Here is a 19,577-nt window from a genome sequence, read left to right on the forward strand (position 1 = left end):
TCCTGCTAGCTAGGGCTCATGGGAGTTGTAGGCCAAAAAGATCTGGAGGGCCGAGTTTGAGGAAGCCTGACCTTGGCTATCTTTGTGGCATGGGCTAATAATATGAATCGGATCAATGGCCCACCCAATCCAGCACTCAGTTTGCCACAATGGCTACTGTTGTTCCTCTGCAGTTGCTAGTAAGTGGCATCCAGCCTCCGAACATGGGAGTCTACACTAATACCTTTGAAAGCCATCTAAGATGTAGGTGCAGTTGCTGTCACAACATCATGCAGCCTCCATCATTTATTATGCACTGTGTGAAGCAGCACCTTCTTTTGTCCGTTTTCAATCTTCTCCTGCCCAACAGTTTAATTAGATATCCCCAGATTTAGGCTTATTAGAGAAAGGGACAAGCTTCTCTAGGCCCTCAGTCTCTTCATATGCTGGTGATGTGCCAACAGTAGGGTGCTGCTGAGCTTACAATATCTGGAATTAATTCCTGTAAAAAGAACCTGCAGCGTTGCAAGTCTTCACCAAGAGAAATAACAGGGGCGAATGCCCTGTATGAAATTTCACGATGCAAGTCAAATTTGATCATATTTTCATTTTGATTTGAATACTTATCCAGTATATCTGGGTATAAATTACAGATTCTTTTTGCAGTAACCTGATTCTCCTTCCCCACCTTCCTGCTTAGTTTTCTTGAATACCTGTTTTGTTCAGTTAGAATTATGAAATAAGAAAAATTAGGAAAAGCTGGGGGGAGGTAGGGTAGAGGGAAGGAGAGAGAGAAAGAAGTCGTATTTCAAAGTGGCTTTTGTCTTTTTAATCATTTCACTTCTTAAGATCAGGAAATGACCTCAGAGTGATTTATGTTCAATGGGGAAGGCATCCTAGTCATATGATATTAAATAAGTACCATTATTTTTGGCTGAATTTTATCTGTTTGGAAAAGCATTTTGAGCATGTAATAATATTGATAATTCTCAAATATAATCATGGCCTATCGTGTTGGAATAATAAAGTACAAGATCGAATTAAATTATACTCTTTAGTTGGAGAAACATAGAAGATGCAGTATAGTATAATGTGATTAAAATATAGTCAACTTTGTTCTGGCAAGATTCATTTATAATGTGAAAGAATTGGAATATTAATGTAATATTTTCCTTCTTCTTCTTTGTATTCACAAAGAGCAGAATAATAATTGTAGAAGTGCCAGATTGGCTCTGCCAGTGTGTTTGCACCGCACTGACAGCCCCACTGCTCCTGTTCTCTGTCTCACCATTCTAATGAGTGGCAATGATTCAGTTGCCAGGAGGTCAGTTCAGTGCCTTCACCCCACAGCTGTCCATGACTTTTTAAGCCTGATGGCTTTAGTTCTTGGCCAAAGAAATAGTTTGGGGCTTAGCTTTTCTCAACCCATTCAGAATAATAATAATAAAAAAATAGCAAGGGAAAGAATAACTTTAGAATTGTTTTTGCCTAAACTTTTGCAGGCTGATTCTGCCTCTTCCTGTCTTTGAGATAGCATGGGCAGAAGGCAACCCTTGCATCACATGAGAGAGGAAAAATAGAGCAAACCTGAAAAGTGATTGGGGACCAGCTCCCAGTAAAGGAAAATAATTCCCTTGCACTGGTGCTGGGCATTGTGTTCATGATCCTGTACTGCACAGCATATATTCAGAAATTTAAGAGATTATTCTCTGTGGAAGGCTTTCTTCTCTTGTATTCTCTTCTCCATGTGAAAAATGTACACAGCTTCATAAATCTGCTCCTGTCTCCATGGTGCAGCAGTCTCTGTAGGTGGAGCAGTGGCCCTAGCTAGCTTTCTGGTGGTTTGTGAATTCCAGCATGAGCGCAAACCACAGCTAGCAGAATTTGTGTTTGCAAACCAGCTTCAAACTGTGTGGTTCAATATCCTGTTTTGCAAACCATGGCCTGTAAGCTGGCATAGATTCAGACATGATGCCAAATGATGGTCAAGGAAAGACCATAGCTCAGTGATGGCAGAATACATGCTGTGAATGTATAAGTGTCTCAGGTTAAATTCATGACTTCTGTAGGTAAGACTGGGAATAGTCCCTAGACAGCTACTTCCAGCCAAGAACAGTTTGGAGATGGGGAAACCTGTGATCCTTCTGACATTGTTGGACTCCCAATTACTATCAGCCCAGTTAGAGATGAAGAGACACAACAGCATCTGGAGTGCTAAAAAGGTAAAGGTAAAGGACCCCTGACAGTTAGGCTCAGTTGCGAACGACTCTGGGGTTGTGGTGCTCATCTCGTTTTACTGGCCGAGAGAGCCAACATTTGTCTGCAGACAGTTTTTCTGGGTCATGTGGCCAGCATGACTAAGCTGCTTCTTGCAGCGCATGGAAACGCTGTTTACCTTCCCGCAGGAGCGGTACCTATTTATCTACTTGCACTTTAACGTTCTTTTGAACTGCTAGGTTGGCAGGAGCTGGGACCGAGCAACAGGAGCTCACCCCGTTGTGGGGATTCGAACCACCAACCTTCTGATTGGCAAGCCCAAGGCTCAGTGGTTTACACCACAGCACCACCCGCTACAGGTTCCTTATTCCTGGAGTACACATCACTGAGATCAATGGACCAATGGTCCAATTTAGTACAATGCAGCTTCATGTTTGCAGTTTAGCTTTATGTCCGAGTACAGCAACTGTCTCAATATAGTCAGCATTTATGAAGCACTGGAAGAAATGCTGCCAGCAATTGCAATTTGGGAAGGATGTTCAGAAGTCTCTAGCATGCTAATCTATGCACAGAGAGACTTAACTGCAGTAGTTTCCTTGCATAGCCAGCAAAACTTTCAGAAAACAATGCTAGGAGCAAGAGATAGGCAAAGCACAGGGATTTATTTTTAAGAAGAGAGTATGCCACAAGAGAAATGACAATAGGCTATGAGAGAGGGATCATGACCATTAAATGATGAAAAGCATCCAAACGAGCCTCTGGTAGGAGGCTGCTTAGTGCATCTCTGTATGAGTCATTGTTCTTTCCCTGCAGGCTTAAATTACTGAGATTTTGTGGCCTGCAATGTAATTTTTGTGTGTGGGGGATTTATAGCTCAAGTCTCAGAAATTTGGGAAACACTGAAGGTTGACTTAAGTAAAATGTCACACTGCTTTCAGCATCTCATTTACACCACAGTAAAGTAGTTTTGATAAATTGATGCATTCATGGTGATGGAGAATGGTCACTTGCATACCCGCCAAGCGTCCTGGGGGAAAATGGAATGTCCTGTTTTTCCATGTGAGATTGCAGAAGCTATTTTGGGTGCTGCATTCTTGCCTTGAAAGAAACATATTTTTCAGGGCAAGATCGTGGTCTGGGTCCCGGAAGAGGCACATCCCATTTTTTTGATCTGTTAAAGTTGGACAGTATGCATTTGAGTGTGTGTATGTGCACACACCTTTGTCTTTTCTTGAAGAAACAGAATAGAAAAAGGAAGAGAAAATTAGCTTCATTTTGTGTATGTGTGCACACACAAATATGTGCATGTAGGGGGGTTTAGCAAGATTATGATTTCACGATACCACCATAATGCTGAGATGCCACCTCAGAGTAGGGAATTAGTCAATGTGATTTCCATAGCTCTTAGGCTAAGGATGTGCCTACCTGACAGGCATTTGCAAAAGTTTGTGGAATGGTCATGCAAACCAGGGGCAATTGGTTGAGCAAGTCTATTTTCTTTCAACATTTCCTCCTATGTCCAGTTTCTCGCAGACTTAAAAAAAATAATCCTGCTGGGGTGTGTAGATCCCCATTCATATGTTGCATTCATCAAGCTGCTATAACATTCCTTCTTTCTGTGTGGGTCTCAGAACTAGAGTCCTTACTCGGGCTTCCATGTCCCAACTGGTCCTGCTCACAGAAGAGGCAGGTAGGTTTATAAACAGCTTATCCTGATTACAAACTCACATAGCAACCTTCCTTTACTGTAGTTAAGCTGAACAGCTCAGGCCACCTTCCACTTGCTCCAACATACACACTGAGGTGGAACAATTGAGAGCAACACCCCGTGGGGCTAAACCACACCAGGAAAGTATCGGGGGGGGGGGGGGGAGGGATGGAACCAGACTGTTCCATTACAGTTCCCTTGAAAATGCATCCAACCACAGTTGTCATTCATTCCAGACTCCACAGCATCTGTTAATTTGAAAGCATTATCACAAATCCTCTTGGCTACCTCACACACATTGTACTGCCAATTCATAGGGGAAGGAGAAGTCGAAAGGTGTCTGCTTTTTTATATCTAGTGTGACATGCAATAATGGTTAGTAATAAGAAGTGTGATAGATGTACTCTTCCCACGTGTGTCTATTCCTTCTGTCTGGTGAGGATTTTTTTAGGTGTTTCCTTCATATCAGCTGTACGGTAGCAGCCTCTCTGACTAGAGTGATCATTGTAATCTTCTGCATGCTTATTTGGGCGTAAGCATTCAGTAGAATTCACTTCTGAGTAAACATACATAGGATTGCACAGTCAATGCATCTTTTAAACATGGCTGAGTGTATGCAGTCTGCTGCACCCATTGTCAATACTGTGAGCCGTATGCAGCCAAACATGGACCTATGAATGTATTTCCTAGGATTGGTTCAAGAGTCAGGACTGTTGGGGCAGATCCCACAGGAGGGCTTGTGTATGCTCCTGGACTCCATCTCCCATCAGGCCCAGCCAGCATGGCCAATAGTCAGGGATGATGGGAGTTGTAATCCAGCAACATCGGGAGGACCACAGGCCCCCATCCCTGGTATATACAGAGCTTAGGAAGCAAGAAACATGCAAATGTAATAGAGGGTCAATCTGGAAGGCAGAATTTATCACAGGCCAGGGTCAAAGCCAAAGAGTGCTGTCTTACAAGGAGCCTGGAGAGATGCATGTGCCGTGATTCTTGTAAAATTTAACTGAGGGAACCAGCTGGAGGGAACCAGCACATATCTGGAGGAGAGTTAGGAGCCCATCTGTAACAAAAGAGGGTAGTTACCTGAGCAGGGATGGGGAACCTGTAACCCTGCAGATCTTGTTGGACTACAACTCCCATCATCACTTATCATTGACCATGCTGGCTGGGGCTTATGGAAGTAGCACCCAAACAAGATCTGGAGAGTCGCAGATTTCCCATTGATGGGTTAGAGAATTATAATGCAATAGTTGCTCTTATCATGTTATGTCTTATATTCAGTTTCTCAGCAAGGTGGTAGAGTGAGTGCTGTGAGTAAGGTGTTTTTAAACAAATCTGAAATATGGTATGTTTTGGTTGCTTTGCTTCATATTTTTCCTTCCTCTCTATATTGACCTGAGAGAAACCAGTTAGCTTTGAGTCCAACTGCAAATTCTGCCAACTTATATGATTTCTATTGGGACATAATTTTTTTTCATAAATATTTAATTTGATCTATAAACTTTGGGTGGCAGTGCCAACTTGCTTGTGATTTACATGTATCAGGTGCTAAATACTGAATGCAAATTCAAATTTAATAGCTGACTGTGTATAATTAGCTAAATTCATAAATACCAGATGACGGGTTCTGTACTCTTCAGTGCAAAGTTTGCATTTTTAAACAGCACTTTAGATCCAAGTTCTCGTCATGTAGGTTTGTGTAACTATGTGAAATTTGCAAATTGTTCTGAACATTCAGTTCAGCTGTTCCCCAGCTGATGCTGTTTACTCTGGAACAGTCCTATTGAATTCAATATGTTAAAAAACTCATCAATTCACAAATGATATCAAGTTATAAGCAAGACACTGAAGAAAGTTCAAATCCTAAGTTGTAATACAAATACTGTAAAAAGCTTTTTATTACTTAACCTCCCATGTTTTTCTTGAGACACTTTAGTTAAATAATTGTGAGCTATAATTTATTTATTTTCTGTTTTTTGTTTTAAAGAGTTCAAAACTTTACTGGGAACTAAACTGCAATTGTTTTTGGCTAATGCTTGTGTTAGAACTTTGGCTTTTTATAAAAGGTTACATGCAATTTGATAGAATTTGTAAATTGATAGGTTGTTTTTGTCTTGTATTTATTGTATCTTCTCTTTTTGTGTGTGTGTGTTTGAATGAGCAGACATGATCCTGCTGTGCTTTGTAATAAAGCTATTTCCCCCTCCTTCCCAAGTGCAGAGGAAACAGGATGTCCAGGGAGGTGTGCTGTCTTCCAAGTGCAAAGATTCACATTGTGACAGAGAAGTTGCCAAGTCTTATAAAGCCCATTGACTGCTACCCCTTTTTCTTATTCATGTGGGTACAAATAATACTGCCACACACAACCTTCAATGTATAGCAAAGGACTGCGAGACTCTGGGCAGGCAGCTGAAGAGCCTTGGGGCACAGGTGGTCTTTTCATCACCCCTTCCTGTTTAAGGTCATGACCCAGGAAGAAAGAAAAACATACACAGGTGATGTCATCATGAAGGGTTTCACTTCTTGGATCATGGCCCCTGCTTCCTTGAGGAAGGACTCCTGGCAAGAAATGGACTGTACAGTGGTTGGCAAGAATCTGTTTGCGAAGAGTTCCACAAACCTTATCAGGAGAACTTTAAGCTAGATCTTGAGGTGGAGGAAGAGAACATTACAGATAACAAAAGAACACCTAGTACTGGGGATAATAGCTTCATTGATTCACAGGAAACTGAGGTGGCACTCCAGAAACCTGCTAAACAGCAAGAAACTACAAGAAGGAAGCAGCTGGAGAGAATAAATCAAGGTTTCAGTTGTCTCTATACAAATGCACATAGTATTGGAAACAAGCAAGACGAATTGGAGCTTTTAATACAGGATGGCGAACATGACCTGGTAGGCATTACTGAAACCTGGTGGGATGAGACTCATGCCTGTAATGTAGGACATTGAGGAGTATAACCTGTTCAAAAGGAATAGACCAAACAGGAGGAGGAGGACCAAACAGGAGGAGGAGTAGACCAAACAGGAGGAGGAGGACCAAACAGGAGGAGGAGTAGCATTTTATGCTGGGTGGAGTGCAGAGAAAAGATATGCCATGGTGCATCTGCAGTAGCACAACTGGACACCTTCATCTGCCCCAGCTGCAACAAAACATGTCTCTCCCACCAGCCTTATCAGGCATTGTAATCTGCCAATAGTTGGATGCCTGCCAAGCAACCAACCATGGGTGATTCTGATTTAGTTTGAGCTCCTCTACCCCTTTGTTTTGTGTCTTGTGTTTTCATAAAAAAAAAGAATCTGACCCTGAAGTTTCCCCAATATGTTTTAACTGCCATGCTGTTTCCCAGTGGTTTGCCTATGTGGTGGTAATAACTCAGTTGGCTATTGGTATGCATAATATTTGTATATACAATATAGTCAAGCCAACAATGAAGGATGCTCAAGATTGGCCAGGAGCTCTGGTTACCCTTGGTCCAAGGCTGCTACTGCAACACTCTTCTTCTGAATCTTTCAATGTGTTGAGGTCTTTGAAGGGGATGTTCCTCCGCTCCTAGAAATGTTGCTGTGGTTGCTGTGCAATAAGAAATACATTTCTCACTGCATCCATAAATGGTACATATTTTTGTGAGCTTCTCTTCAAGACAGCTGTGCAAGTCAGTCCTCAAAATGGTCAGTGCATTTTTTTTACTAGTCCACAAATGCTGATGTTAATTATTTATTTGCTTATTAGTTGTTACATTTATATCTCACCTTTCCTGCGAGGAGCTCAGGGTAGCACACATGGTTCTATCCCTCCTCATTTGATTCTCACAGCAGCCCTGTGAAGTTGGTGAGGCTGAAAGAAAGCGACTGACTCAAGGCCACACAGGGAACTTGATGTCTGAGCAAGGATTTTGAACCCAGGTCTCCCAGGCCCTAGTCAAATGCTGATTATTACACCACACTGTTTCTGTTTGTAGCATCTTAAGAACCTAAAGACCAAAAGGGAGAAGGAAAGACACATGAGGTACTTTCCAGTTTGCAAAAGCCTCCATGCTTGCCTGCCCAGAAGAGATTCTTATTCATCACAGGTGATTGTCCAGCTAGCTATTTACATGTCTCCTTGTAAAGTATTACCATATTTTGTACTTGTTGTCACTTATTGAATAATCAGACATTTGTTGAGTAAATGCAAATGGGGAACTTCCTTTATCACCAGCTTCCCAGCCTTGCCAACCCGTTTGGCACTATAATTGGTATGCACACTCCATGGCCTATAATTTCAGTTTCAAGACATTCACTGACTACTGCATCACTCTGGAAAATGTTTGGTAGCTAAATTAAGAATTTGGAAATGCATAGTAGGCAGCAATTCTGTCACCCATGAAGATGTTATTCCCAAAGCGCTCATTCCCACAACAGTTTTCTAATTTGGCTCCTGTTAAAGCTGGATAGAATTGACTCATATGTCATCTTGAAGCTCCCCCACAGCTGCAGCTCTCCCCCTCCTGCCTCTTTTGCAATGTAGCAGTTGCAAGCTTGGCCTGTAGCATGACATCATGAGTTCCGCAGCGTGGTCAGGATCAGTCTTGGGTTGGCAAGCTCTGACTCAGGAGGTGGAGGAAGAAGCAGAGGAGGGGGCTGAATGGTGAGGGCGTAGTTTGGTGGAGGGGGGAACCTCCCCTTCGCACCCTGACTTCAGCTGTTGCGGAAGGGGGAGCCGGGGTGCCAGCTCCCCCCTCCAGCCTTCCTGTGGAGCAGAGAGCCTCAGTGGAGGCTGGGCGGGGGCAGGGGCTTTGATCAGCTGAGGGGTGTGCCTCAACTGGCAGGTACAGTCAAACTAGATGCCACTTTTGCATCTGCCCCTATGGACTATGGGTCTGCAATCTAGACGTTCCCATAAGGCAAGAGCGTCTTGCAAGTGGCACACCTTGTGTCATCTTTGAAAGCTGATAGGAAGGGCAGGGATACTTGTTGGGACATCTTTGTCCCAGTTCTGGAGTTCTTGCCCTGCTCTCAAACTCCGGAACTGTGATTCCTGAGCCCTGTGTCTGCTGCCAAGGCTGTAGTGTTACTTGCCTGAATAAACATCTCTTCCTTATATAAGTAAGAGAGTGGGTCTCCTTGTGTTGGAGCCAGGACACATAAACCCTTCTCAGTGATTGGCCTTCTGGTGGCAGTAGGGGATCATGTGCTTATGTCAAAACGCCCACCTTTCTTTTTATGTGTGGGGACATCCAAATTTATAATGGTTGCATACCAATTTAACTGCCATGGCTTCTCCCAAAGAATAATGGGAACTGGTGAAGGCGCCAAGCACTCTGTATATGAAATCCCCTTCCACTTCGCTTAAGAAAAAGCAGCATCCAGATTTTCTTGGGGAGAAGGAGTTATTGTTTAAATCTGTCATGATGATATGCTCAGTGTGTTGTCACTAAGTGATTAGGAACCTGTATCCGTCCATCTTTCCTTCAACTCCTTGTAGCTAGCTACTCATTATTTAAGTGGTTGTTGGCAAGTCTTAGGTTGAGAAGCTGCCTGTTCCCAATTTATATATGGCAGATTTGAACAAGGTTTACCTTTGGAGCAGAGCAAATATAAGGATCATGATGATGAAGCTTTCCCACATGTCATGCAAAGTGATTTCCGAAAGATCAAAACAGTAAGAACAGAATATATTTATTTCCCCCCCACAGCTTGCTTCTCTGATGGCTTGTGGATACTATTGCATTACTTGAAAATATAGACTGACCTTTCTCACATAATGTACTACTCTCTATAATGAAAAATATGTTTATCACAATGAGTAACAGGATTAACCTGTTGCAGAGCGAAACAGAAGGCTTTTGCTGTGGAGAGGGGGAGGTACTTTGGAGAGATGCTAGTTCATGTTCATAACATTCTAATCCAAATACACATTTATGCTGAAGTAAAAGGTACTCGGAGGTTCAACCCTGCCCTGCCCCAATTCAGGAATCACAACTAGCAAATCCCTGACAGATGGCCATCCAACCTCTGCTTAAAAACCTCCAACGAAGGTGAGCCCAACACCTTCCCAGGTGGTGCATTCTACTATCAAACAACTGTTACCATCCGAAGAACCGTCTTTCGTTTGAATCCATTGGTTTGGGTCCTGCTCTCTGGAGCAGCAGAAAACAAGATCGCTCCATCTTCTCATGTGATAGTCCTTCAAATATCTGAAGATGACTGTCATATCACCTCTCAGTCTTCTCTTCTCCAGGCTAAGCATAGCTAACTTCCTCAACTGTCCCTCACTACAATGGTACTTATTTCCAAGTAAATAAGCTTAGCACGATATAATGCATTGTTCTCTCTTCTAATTCCATGCCATTCCTTACATTTTTAAATTTTGTAGATTGCCTGAAGACTTTCTACATGTCAGGCAACTCACAAATTGAATAAATAATGCTAGTAATAATGAAGGGAGGAATTCAGTGTCATGCTAAGGTGTTTATTCCTTTGGGGCAAGCATTTTAGCTTCCCAGACATAACCATCCCCTCTTTCTCTCCCCCTCCACTCTTTCAGGGGTTCTCCTCACCCCCACTGAGCAAATTGGGTGGGGGCATGGTTGTGTGTGGGGAACTCTGTTGCTCAAGCAGAAGTCCTTTTGCAGGTTCAGCATTCGAACTTCACCAGTCACATTTTGCACCTGGCCATTGGCCAATTGTGACCAAGTGAAGATAACTGGACACCAGGATGGAGCCTGATATCTCCACCATCTGGAGGTGCATGCCTGGGGATCCTTGGATCTTGACTGTTTTCACACACTAGCAAAATATCCTGTAGAATTCTGTTATATTTTATCTGTACAATCAGAAAGATTTTCAGGAACCAAAAAGTCATATTGAAAAATCCGACTTTGGAGCCGTCTGACTGAAAAATGGCAACTAGGCATTCTGTTTTGGCAACTATAACCCTGGTTAAAGGAGCTGTTTGGCACCTGGCTTATATATCTGAGTTTCTAACACTGGTTGACTCTCACCCAACATAACCAAACATATGTCATTAACACACACATTTACCTTTCTTGCCAACATGAATTTGTTATTTACCAAGGGATTCTTTACATATGTTTCCATAAAAGTAAAGAATATTAGAAACCTTCAACCAGCTAAGACATAATCTACTTTATAAACGCTAATTTAAATATATTTTGTGTCAATCCAAGATGTTGAGCTAATTGTACCCCTGACTTCTTCCCCCCTTTCATTGTGATGATGGCAGTGGCTTCTCAATGTAGACATTTTAGATCAGATATTGTCTGAAACCTTTCTAAAGAATCACTCTCACACATGCGGAATTGTTGCCTTTGTTTAGCAACCATCACTTGTTAACTGCCCCTTATGACCTGGAAGAGACTGTTCCAAAGTATCTTTTCCAACGCTGTTCCCCAGACGCACTGCTGGCAGTCCCTGACAATTCACCGACAAGCCTCCCACAGCCGTCTGTCAAGCCTTAACCATCTTTTGGGAATTGCTCTGCAAACCTATTCTGATGGAGGCCTTTATTAATAGGCTTGGTGCCTCTGCCAATAAAACGATGGATTCATTAGTTCTGCCTCAAGTACATTTCAATGTGAACAAAAGTGCCATATGGTAGTACTAGACTGTACGATGTTAGGAACACTTTTGGAGCTCAGGTTGTTCCGCTCAACAGTATACTTCCTCTCTCTTCCTGTTTTCATGGGGTTTATTTTTCGTATGAAGGAATTTCACATATTGTATATAAAATTGCCGAGTTAATTAACGGGAAGCCTGGAGTCCTAACTCCACTTAGCTGGGAGTAAGCTCCATTGAATTCAATCAGACTTACTTCTGAGTAGATATTGTTAGGGTTGCACTGTAAAGTTTTAGTTCAGTAGTTCCGAAACTCCACCCTGCCATAGATTTCTGAGGTTCCTCCACATGTTGTTTAATATGCAGTTGGAGATGTTGACAATAGGACCCATGGAGGGGAGGGTGGGAAGTCGGGAGATTCAGAGAAATCTCTATATATGGTTATGTATTTGGTACTGTTATAACCTTTTGCTTGTAAAATCAAATAAAAACTATTTCAAAAAAAGAAAGAAGGGGGGTGGGATTTTTGAAGTTCCTGGCAGACCACATCATGATTTTTTTGCCTGTTGCAGCAATTGCAATGCAATGTGCTAGTTGCTGCAGGATTTTTAATTGTATTTTTTAATGCTTCTTTCTTACTACATCTTATTGTATTGCAATTTGAATGTGATAGAACTCCTTCAAATTGAAGTTGTAAGTGAGAACACTGGCACACCTGAATGAAGCTTGCGGGCGGACCATTGGTGGGCTGCAGAACAGTTCTAGAACCCCTGGGTTAGTTGACGAATTGGTTGAGCAACTCAAGCACCCCTTTTTTCTGTGGACACCAAGTACAAGACATCTGTGGGCTTCCATCTCCAGATGTTGTTGGAGTGCAACCCTCATCAGCCCCAGTCAACCCGGCAACTGGCCAGCCTATCAGTTCGAATGCACACCAGTGCAAGTAGATAAATAGGTACCGCTGTGGTGGGAAGATAAATGCCGTTTCCGTGCGCTCTGGTTTCCATCATGGTCCTCTGTGCACCAGAAGCGGTTTAGTCATGCTGGCCACATGACCCGGAAAGCTGTCTGTGGGCAAACGCCGGCTCCCTCGGCCTGCAAACGAGATGAGCGCTACACCCCATAGTTGCCGTTGACTGGACATAATTGTCCAGGGGTCCTTTACTTTTTTTAGCTTTACCTAGTTAAGTCTTCTAAGGATTGTAGCCTCACGGTGCTTTATAGGTCTCCACATTCCACTTTGAAAAATGCTAATTGGGCTTGATTTTGATCACATTAACTTCACAATTTTTTAAAAAATCTCTTTTTTCTCCAAGGAGCTTAAGGTGGCCTACATGTTTTTCTCTCTCCTCATTTTAACCCAACCCCCCCCCAGCAAATCTGTGAGGTAGGCTAGGCTGAGAGACCATGAGTGGTTCCAGGTCCCCCAGTGAACTTAGTGGCTTTGTGGGGATTTGAACCCTGGTCTCCCAGCTCCTAGTCCAACACTCCAACCACTGCACCACACTGTCTCTCAAGTGTATCAAACCTGTGAATCCAGCTGAACAACTGGCTTTATTTCTGCAGTTCAGATTCCAGTGTAGTTTTTCCTCAGGAGCATTATTTATACAATATTTGAATTTGGAAGCTGTTCGCCGTGAATTGTTTGTTATGCTTTTAAAAATAATGAATTGCCTTATGCCCCTGTTCCATTTTTTAAAATCCGTTGTTTTGTGTGTTCATTTCTGAGATAATCCATACACTATTCATCTTCCTATTGAGCTCAGTAGGACTTCCAAGTCAATACACATAGGAAATTGTGCTGTTAAAGGATTTTTGCGCTGCATTGGGCACCCATTTGTTTTTGTTTTTTTGTTTTGCTGTCCCCAACCTTTTCAACTTCTTTGCAGCCATTTTGTCTGCCCTGCATACATCTGATGCACACTCCTGGGATAAATGCTCTATCTGCCCCTTTAATTGAGCTCTCATTTTGACTGGCATTTGTCACCTGCCATGCAGTCTTCCAAGGTGATTCACACAGCTTCCCCAGTAGCACAAGACTGCATGCTTACAACAGTGTTTTCTTGCATACGCTTACTCAGAAGCAAGTCCCACTGTGTTCAATGGGGCTTACTCCCTCCCTAGAAGGTGTATTTAGGATTGTAGCCAGAATGAGTTGCATGCATGTCTGTGCTTTCTGCGCGTGCGCACAAACACACACATCCATCTATCTATCTATCTATCTATCTAGGTCTGCCAAAGCCATTTTGGCACTTGGGGCAAAGCACAAAATGGTACCCCACCCTCCCCGCCAGTGAAGAAGCAAGGAGCAAATATTGGCAGCAGGAACAAAAGGAAGATAAAAATCTAAATTGGGATCCACTGACCCTGTGGATTGTGCTGCCTGAGGTAGTCATCTCACCTACCTCATATGTGGGCCGGCCCTTCTATCTATTGTAAATCACTTAGAGTCTGCTCTGAAATTAAGTGGTATTTATCTGGCATCTTTGGACTTGGGGACAAGGCCTTTTACTATCTATGGTAACTGTTCCTCTGCCCTTTCTAATGTGCATTATTGTTGTTGCATTATTGCATGTTCAAGATCCACTCAGCAAAGAATTCTCAGCTCTTCCCAGCTTAGAGAACCTTCACAACAGGCAGGCAAGAGTGGCTTTAGAAATCTGCATTTGGAGCCTGTGCAACACTGAAATTTACGCTGGGGCTGCTGCTAAATGCAGATCCCCCCCCCCCCCGCCTCCACAAGCTTCAACAGTGCAGTGCAAGGCCATGTTTGCCTTTGCTGAAGCAGCTCAAACTCCTAAGGTGGCGCAAGGGGAATAAAATGTCCCCAGCTCAGGCTCACAGAAGTTCATCTGAAGAGCAAGGAAATTGCCTTTCTGAGGAGAAATAGCAAGTGAAGGCAGCAGCTTAGCAACGCCAAGAAGCTGACTTCGCTGCCTCAGATCTGGAGGAGGGCTTGACAAAGGGAGGGAAAGAGAGAGAGAGAGAGAGTGAGTGCAGAGCTTTGCAACACTGAACTGCAAGGTTCAGTGGTGTGGAGAAAAGCTATCGGAGAAGGTTGGCACCAGTGGATTGGAAGACTGGAGGCAGGATGAATGCCAGCTTGCTAGGAACTGCAGCAGTAGCTGTTGTGCTCAAGTTTCCCCGGTTGGTCACTGTGAGAACAGGATGCTGGACTAGATAGGCCAGTGCTCTGATCCAGCAGCGCTTTTAAGATTGTGTGAAGTGGAGGTTCTACACATGGGTGAGGGAGGCTGTGCAAACATGGCGCCTTGCTCTGGTGTCCCCACTGTATATCAGGCTGCACTTTGGGAAAACAGAGGGATCTTTCAGGGACTGAGAGTGGGACTTAACGCTAGTGAAATATCATAGAGTGCACGTACTCTTCATGTCCAGAAGAGTATAGAGAGGTGCAAGGTGATGCCTCAGGATTGGTCAGACACTGCTAAATAGATACTAGGAGCCCACTCCTGTTAACCATCCCAGGGCGCCCAACCACGGCCATGATGTCCTTTCTTCTATCAGACAAAACGAGCAGATAACGGTTAAGGTTGCTAGGTTCATAGCAGGGGCGATTAGAATAAGGGTCACTAACTGATTGATGATTCAGGATTTTAAAATGTGCTTTTAGATCAAATTCTCTTTTCTGTATACATTTTAATGTTTTATTGTTGCTATGGCCATTGGCTAATGCGAATAAAGTTTTATTTATTTATTAACGATACTAGGAGCCACATTTGCCTGGTCAGGGAGTATAAAATACGAAGTTCTGGAAAGATAAACTGTGTGTGTATGTATGTGCCTGCACATACCACTGGTTAGATTTCTGGTATAAATTTATTCAATATTGGAGCTATTATGGTTTATCAGAATTCAGAGTCCTTGGAAGTAGTCTTTTTTATTCTTTATTTTTAAAACACGTAAAAATAGTATTTTGAAATTATTTGAATAGATTTTATGTACAGGCTGTTGTTTTAAATCTTTTTTTATATTTATAATTTTGTACCCATATGTTGTTTAGACAGGAAGCAGACTTATAGAGATTGTTATATGAGCAGCAGGTATCGTATATAAATATGTAAAAGTTACATATATGAAAACTGTTAAATTGTTTGAACAGTTTTTATACATGTAACTGTTCTATATATGTTGTTATGTTGCAAATTTCTTTGGGATGCCTAATGGGAAGAGATTCATAAATGAAATAACTATAGTAACTATAATATAATATAATATAATATAATATAATATAATATTATGGTCATAGTCTAGGGGAAGGGTCATAACTCAGCAGTAGAGCATTTGCTTGTGTGCAGAAGGCCACAGTTATAATCCTTGGTGTCTCAGTTCTAGAAATTTTCTCAGTTTCTGTGACGTGTATGTGTGTTTTTGTCTGCATGAAATTCTCCTGAGAGAAATACCTTCAGCTCAGTAGCCCTGTAGTTGCCTTCCTAATGGGTCACAGAAGATGCTGCAAGGTCTCTCAAGAGACCCATGTTTTCAAATTAGTGTAGTCACAGCAATGCTTCTGCCTAGTGGGAGACACTTCTTACGTGTGTCCATTTCATGTGACCATAATACACCCCCCCCACACCCTGTACCCTATACATTGGCACTGCAATGGATGGCCAGCCCAGGTTGTTCTTTTGAGAACTGCAGAGTTCCTCTCTGGCTCACTAAAAGATTTGTCAATAACTCTGGCTGAAAATTCTGGGGGCTGTTTATTTCACTACTAGCTAACAAGCTTCTCTTGACTTCTTTTGGGGGATATATAAGCCTCCATTGCCAACATGCTTTCAGGGGCTGCAAAATACCTTTTTGTAAAATGCCCTCCCCATGTCTCTGAATGCTGATTGCTTAAAATAAAAATAAAAATTCAGTTGTTTAGAAATGTGACAGCAAGCTGAGAGTTTAGAATAGAACAGAATGTGGGCCAAAAGAAAAGCTGGAGCAAGAGTCTCGACAGTGATTGATTTCTGTTTGAATTCAAGGCTGTGGCAATGGGGGGGGGAGGAGAAACAAGACTCTATTGGGGTGTTAATGTTGTGAACCCCCCCATCACAGGCTCAGGTTGTATATATGTGTAAATAAACTATATATTATAAAGACACTGCAGTCTCCACTGTGCCTCATTCCAAAAGGAAGCACAAATCCTAGGTAAGTGTCTTGAACCCCTGGAATTTCTCAGTGTTCATGAGCTTCAAAACCCGATTGGGCCTGGGCTCACTGATGCTTAGAGATGTGTACATAAGGATGCTGATGGGACACCCTCCTTTTATGTGTTTGCTGCGGAAATATCACTAGAATTTTGTAGAGTAAAGTGTAGAGTTGTATTACCACAATACGGAAAGAAGCACAAGACCAACCCAACAAGATGATGGTGTATTGTCCGGGATTTGTGTACTCATTCGTGAAATAATGGGAAAATTGCATTGAGGCAAAGAGAAGAAAAGATGAATTCTGCAACCTGTGTACATTATGCAAGCTGAGCTCAGTTTGCATAATTTTATTTTGCAATCTTTTTTCTGGCATTTTTGTTTTTATTGTTTATATATTTTATATACGTATTGGTTCTGCCCTAGTCATTGAAAAGGCAATAGACATTGAAGCCTCATAGTCCACCCTTTGAGAATCTGTTTCAGATTCCTTTTTAACTCCTGAAATTACAGTAGGCATTGACCGCGTATTTTCAAGCCCACATTTGCTGCCACAAGGACTAGAAATTTAGACTGTTTCTCAGATTAAAGCTGAGATTTTCATTCAGTGTTCAGTACCACATAATGGCTGCATTTGTACATAACATTAACTCGGGTGGGGAACCTGTGGCCCTCCATATGTCGTTGGACTCCAGCTCCCATCAACTGCAGCTAGCATAATCATAGGTCATGGAGAATGAGAGCTGTAGTCCAGCAATATTTGAAGGGCTGCATTAAACCATGTTTTAGTGTTATGAACTGCAGTGAGCTACGGGCTCTCATGCTTCCTCTTTCCCCTTTGTTGTTTGGAGTGTTTTTCTTTTGTTTTAGATTGGTCATGCCTTGTTGTGACTTTCATGTCTGGGCAGACTTTGTCTAATCCTTGTAGTGATTTGTTCAAACAGTAGTTAAAACCACAATTCGTGATACTAGCTTGTTTCAACAATTCATAACCATAGTTTAGGGTTTAGGCATAACAGTAAATTGTTGTTAATCTAATATAGAAGCAGAAGTTTACAATCTTTTCTTCGTAGCCATACCTGGAAGAAGAGAGGGGAAGGGGGACACATAACTTGACCTTTAAAGCCCTAAACGGCCTCGGCCCAGTAGACCTGAAGGAGCGTCTCCACCCCCATCGTTCAGCCTGGACACTGAGGTCCAGCTCTGAGGGCCTTCTGACGGTTCCCTCACTGCGACAAGCGAGGTTACAGGGAACCAGACAGAGGGCCTTCTTGGTAGCGGCACCCGCCCTGTGAAATGCCCTCCCATCAGATGTCAAGGAAATAAACAGCTATCTGACTTTTAGAAGACATCTGAAGACAGCCCTGTTTAGGGAAGTTTTTAATGTTTTAGCGTATTTTTAATATTTTGTTGGAAGCCGCCCAGAGTGGCTGGGATGGGCGGAGTATAAATAATAATAATAATAATAATAATAATAATAATAATAATAATCAACATCATCTTTGTAAATTACGGCTTAGTGTTACGTATGAATACAGCCTGTATGTGTTCTCTATTATTACCCACTGAAACAGAAACAGCAGGTTTTGTGTCTTGTTAATGACTATGCAGGTAACATTCAGAAAGCTGATAACTATGAAGTGGAGTCATTTTGTTAATTGTTTTGTCAAAGCCAGAATAACCACTTAAACAAAATCCACCATTTGTTTACCTCTAATCTTGTTCTTTGTTGAACTCATATAATGCACCATCATCTGTGGACTTGATAGTGCTTCCCTTTGATTTATTTTGAGCAAATAAAGCAAAAATGTTAAAATGACACCCCTCCTCCCATGCAGTTTTTAATCGAGCACAGAGATGAAGATTGGAGGCAGGAAAATGGTGCCCCCTCTGGAATCTACTGCCAAAATGCCACGTCTTCATGTCACTTCATGGTAAGACCAACCTGACCAACCTTGGGAATAATCATGTATGGTGACTGAACTGTTGTTCCTCTTTCTGGTCATGGGAAAAAAAGTTACAATCCAGACAGATGCCAGCCTTTACAAGAGGCTGCAGCACCAGAATATAAACACTCTTGGCCACAAGGATGTATTTTTAGCTGAAGGGAAAAGCTGGAAATGGCACTGCAATATTTATACACAAGTAACTCTTGATTATGCCTTATATCAAGATATATAGGTTGATGAGCCTACTGGCTGATAATACCCCAAGCCCCAATAATATTTTAAAGCATTTTCTATGGTGCTTCATCCGTATTCCTGGCACAAGTTATTTTATATAGGACTGTGGGAGTGCAGTAGTCTTGATGTGTTTGTATTCCCAGCTAAGAGTGAAATGAACCAGAGCAGCGCACAGAAATGCCGTTTACCTTCCCGCTGGAGTGGTACCTATTTATCTACTTGCACTTTGACGTGCTTTTGAACTGCTAGGTGGGCAGGAGCTGGGACCGAGCAACGGGAGCTCACCCCATCACAGGGATTCGAACCGCCGACCTTGTGTTCAGCAAGCCCTAGTCTCTGTGGTTTAACCCACAGCTCCACCTGGGTCCCTGCTTCATCCGTATTCCTGGCACAAGTTATTTTATATAGGACTGTGGGAGTGTGTTTGTATTTCCAGCTAAGAGTGAAATGACTAACATGGGCACCATCTTCTCATTCTGGCTATTTTATGGTCAGTTCTGAGAGGCATCATTGAACACTTCTGATGGATTCTGAATGAATGAGATGTCTGACTAGACCATTTTAGGCTGTGAGTTTATGTGGAGTGTCTGCTGAAAAGCTTAAGTTTTGTCAATGAGATGAAGATATGTTGTCTTGGTGTGTTGGTTTTTAGATTTATATAACCTATACTTCAGGTGGTTTTGGTACATATCCAGTGCATTGCCAGCTTAATTTAAGGTGGTGGTGATGACTTTTAAACCAATGAATCTTTTGGGACTGGATTACTTAAAAGAA

The 19,577-nt window shown here is 42.4% G+C and overlaps 1 protein-coding gene across 6 annotated transcripts in view; it reads left to right on the forward strand.

The window, feature by feature from the left end:
• Nucleotides 1-19,577, forward strand: part of SLC4A10 (solute carrier family 4 member 10) — a 159,925-nt gene that overhangs the window by 11,515 nt on the left and 128,833 nt on the right. For 5 of the 6 annotated variants that reach the window (XM_033165896.1, XM_033165934.1, XM_033165911.1 and 2 more), the window contains exon 2: nucleotides 18,459-18,554. The exons of the other annotated variant lie outside the window; for it this stretch is intronic. In XM_033165896.1, the coding sequence (XP_033021787.1) occupies nucleotides 18,459-18,554 (96 nt within the window). The remainder of the gene's footprint in view (nucleotides 1-18,458; nucleotides 18,555-19,577) is intronic. 6 annotated transcript variants of the gene reach the window in all.

The sequence above is a fragment of the Lacerta agilis genome, chromosome 1, assembly GCF_009819535.1.
Source record: "Lacerta agilis isolate rLacAgi1 chromosome 1, rLacAgi1.pri, whole genome shotgun sequence".
NCBI lineage: Eukaryota > Metazoa > Chordata > Lepidosauria > Squamata > Lacertidae > Lacerta > Lacerta agilis.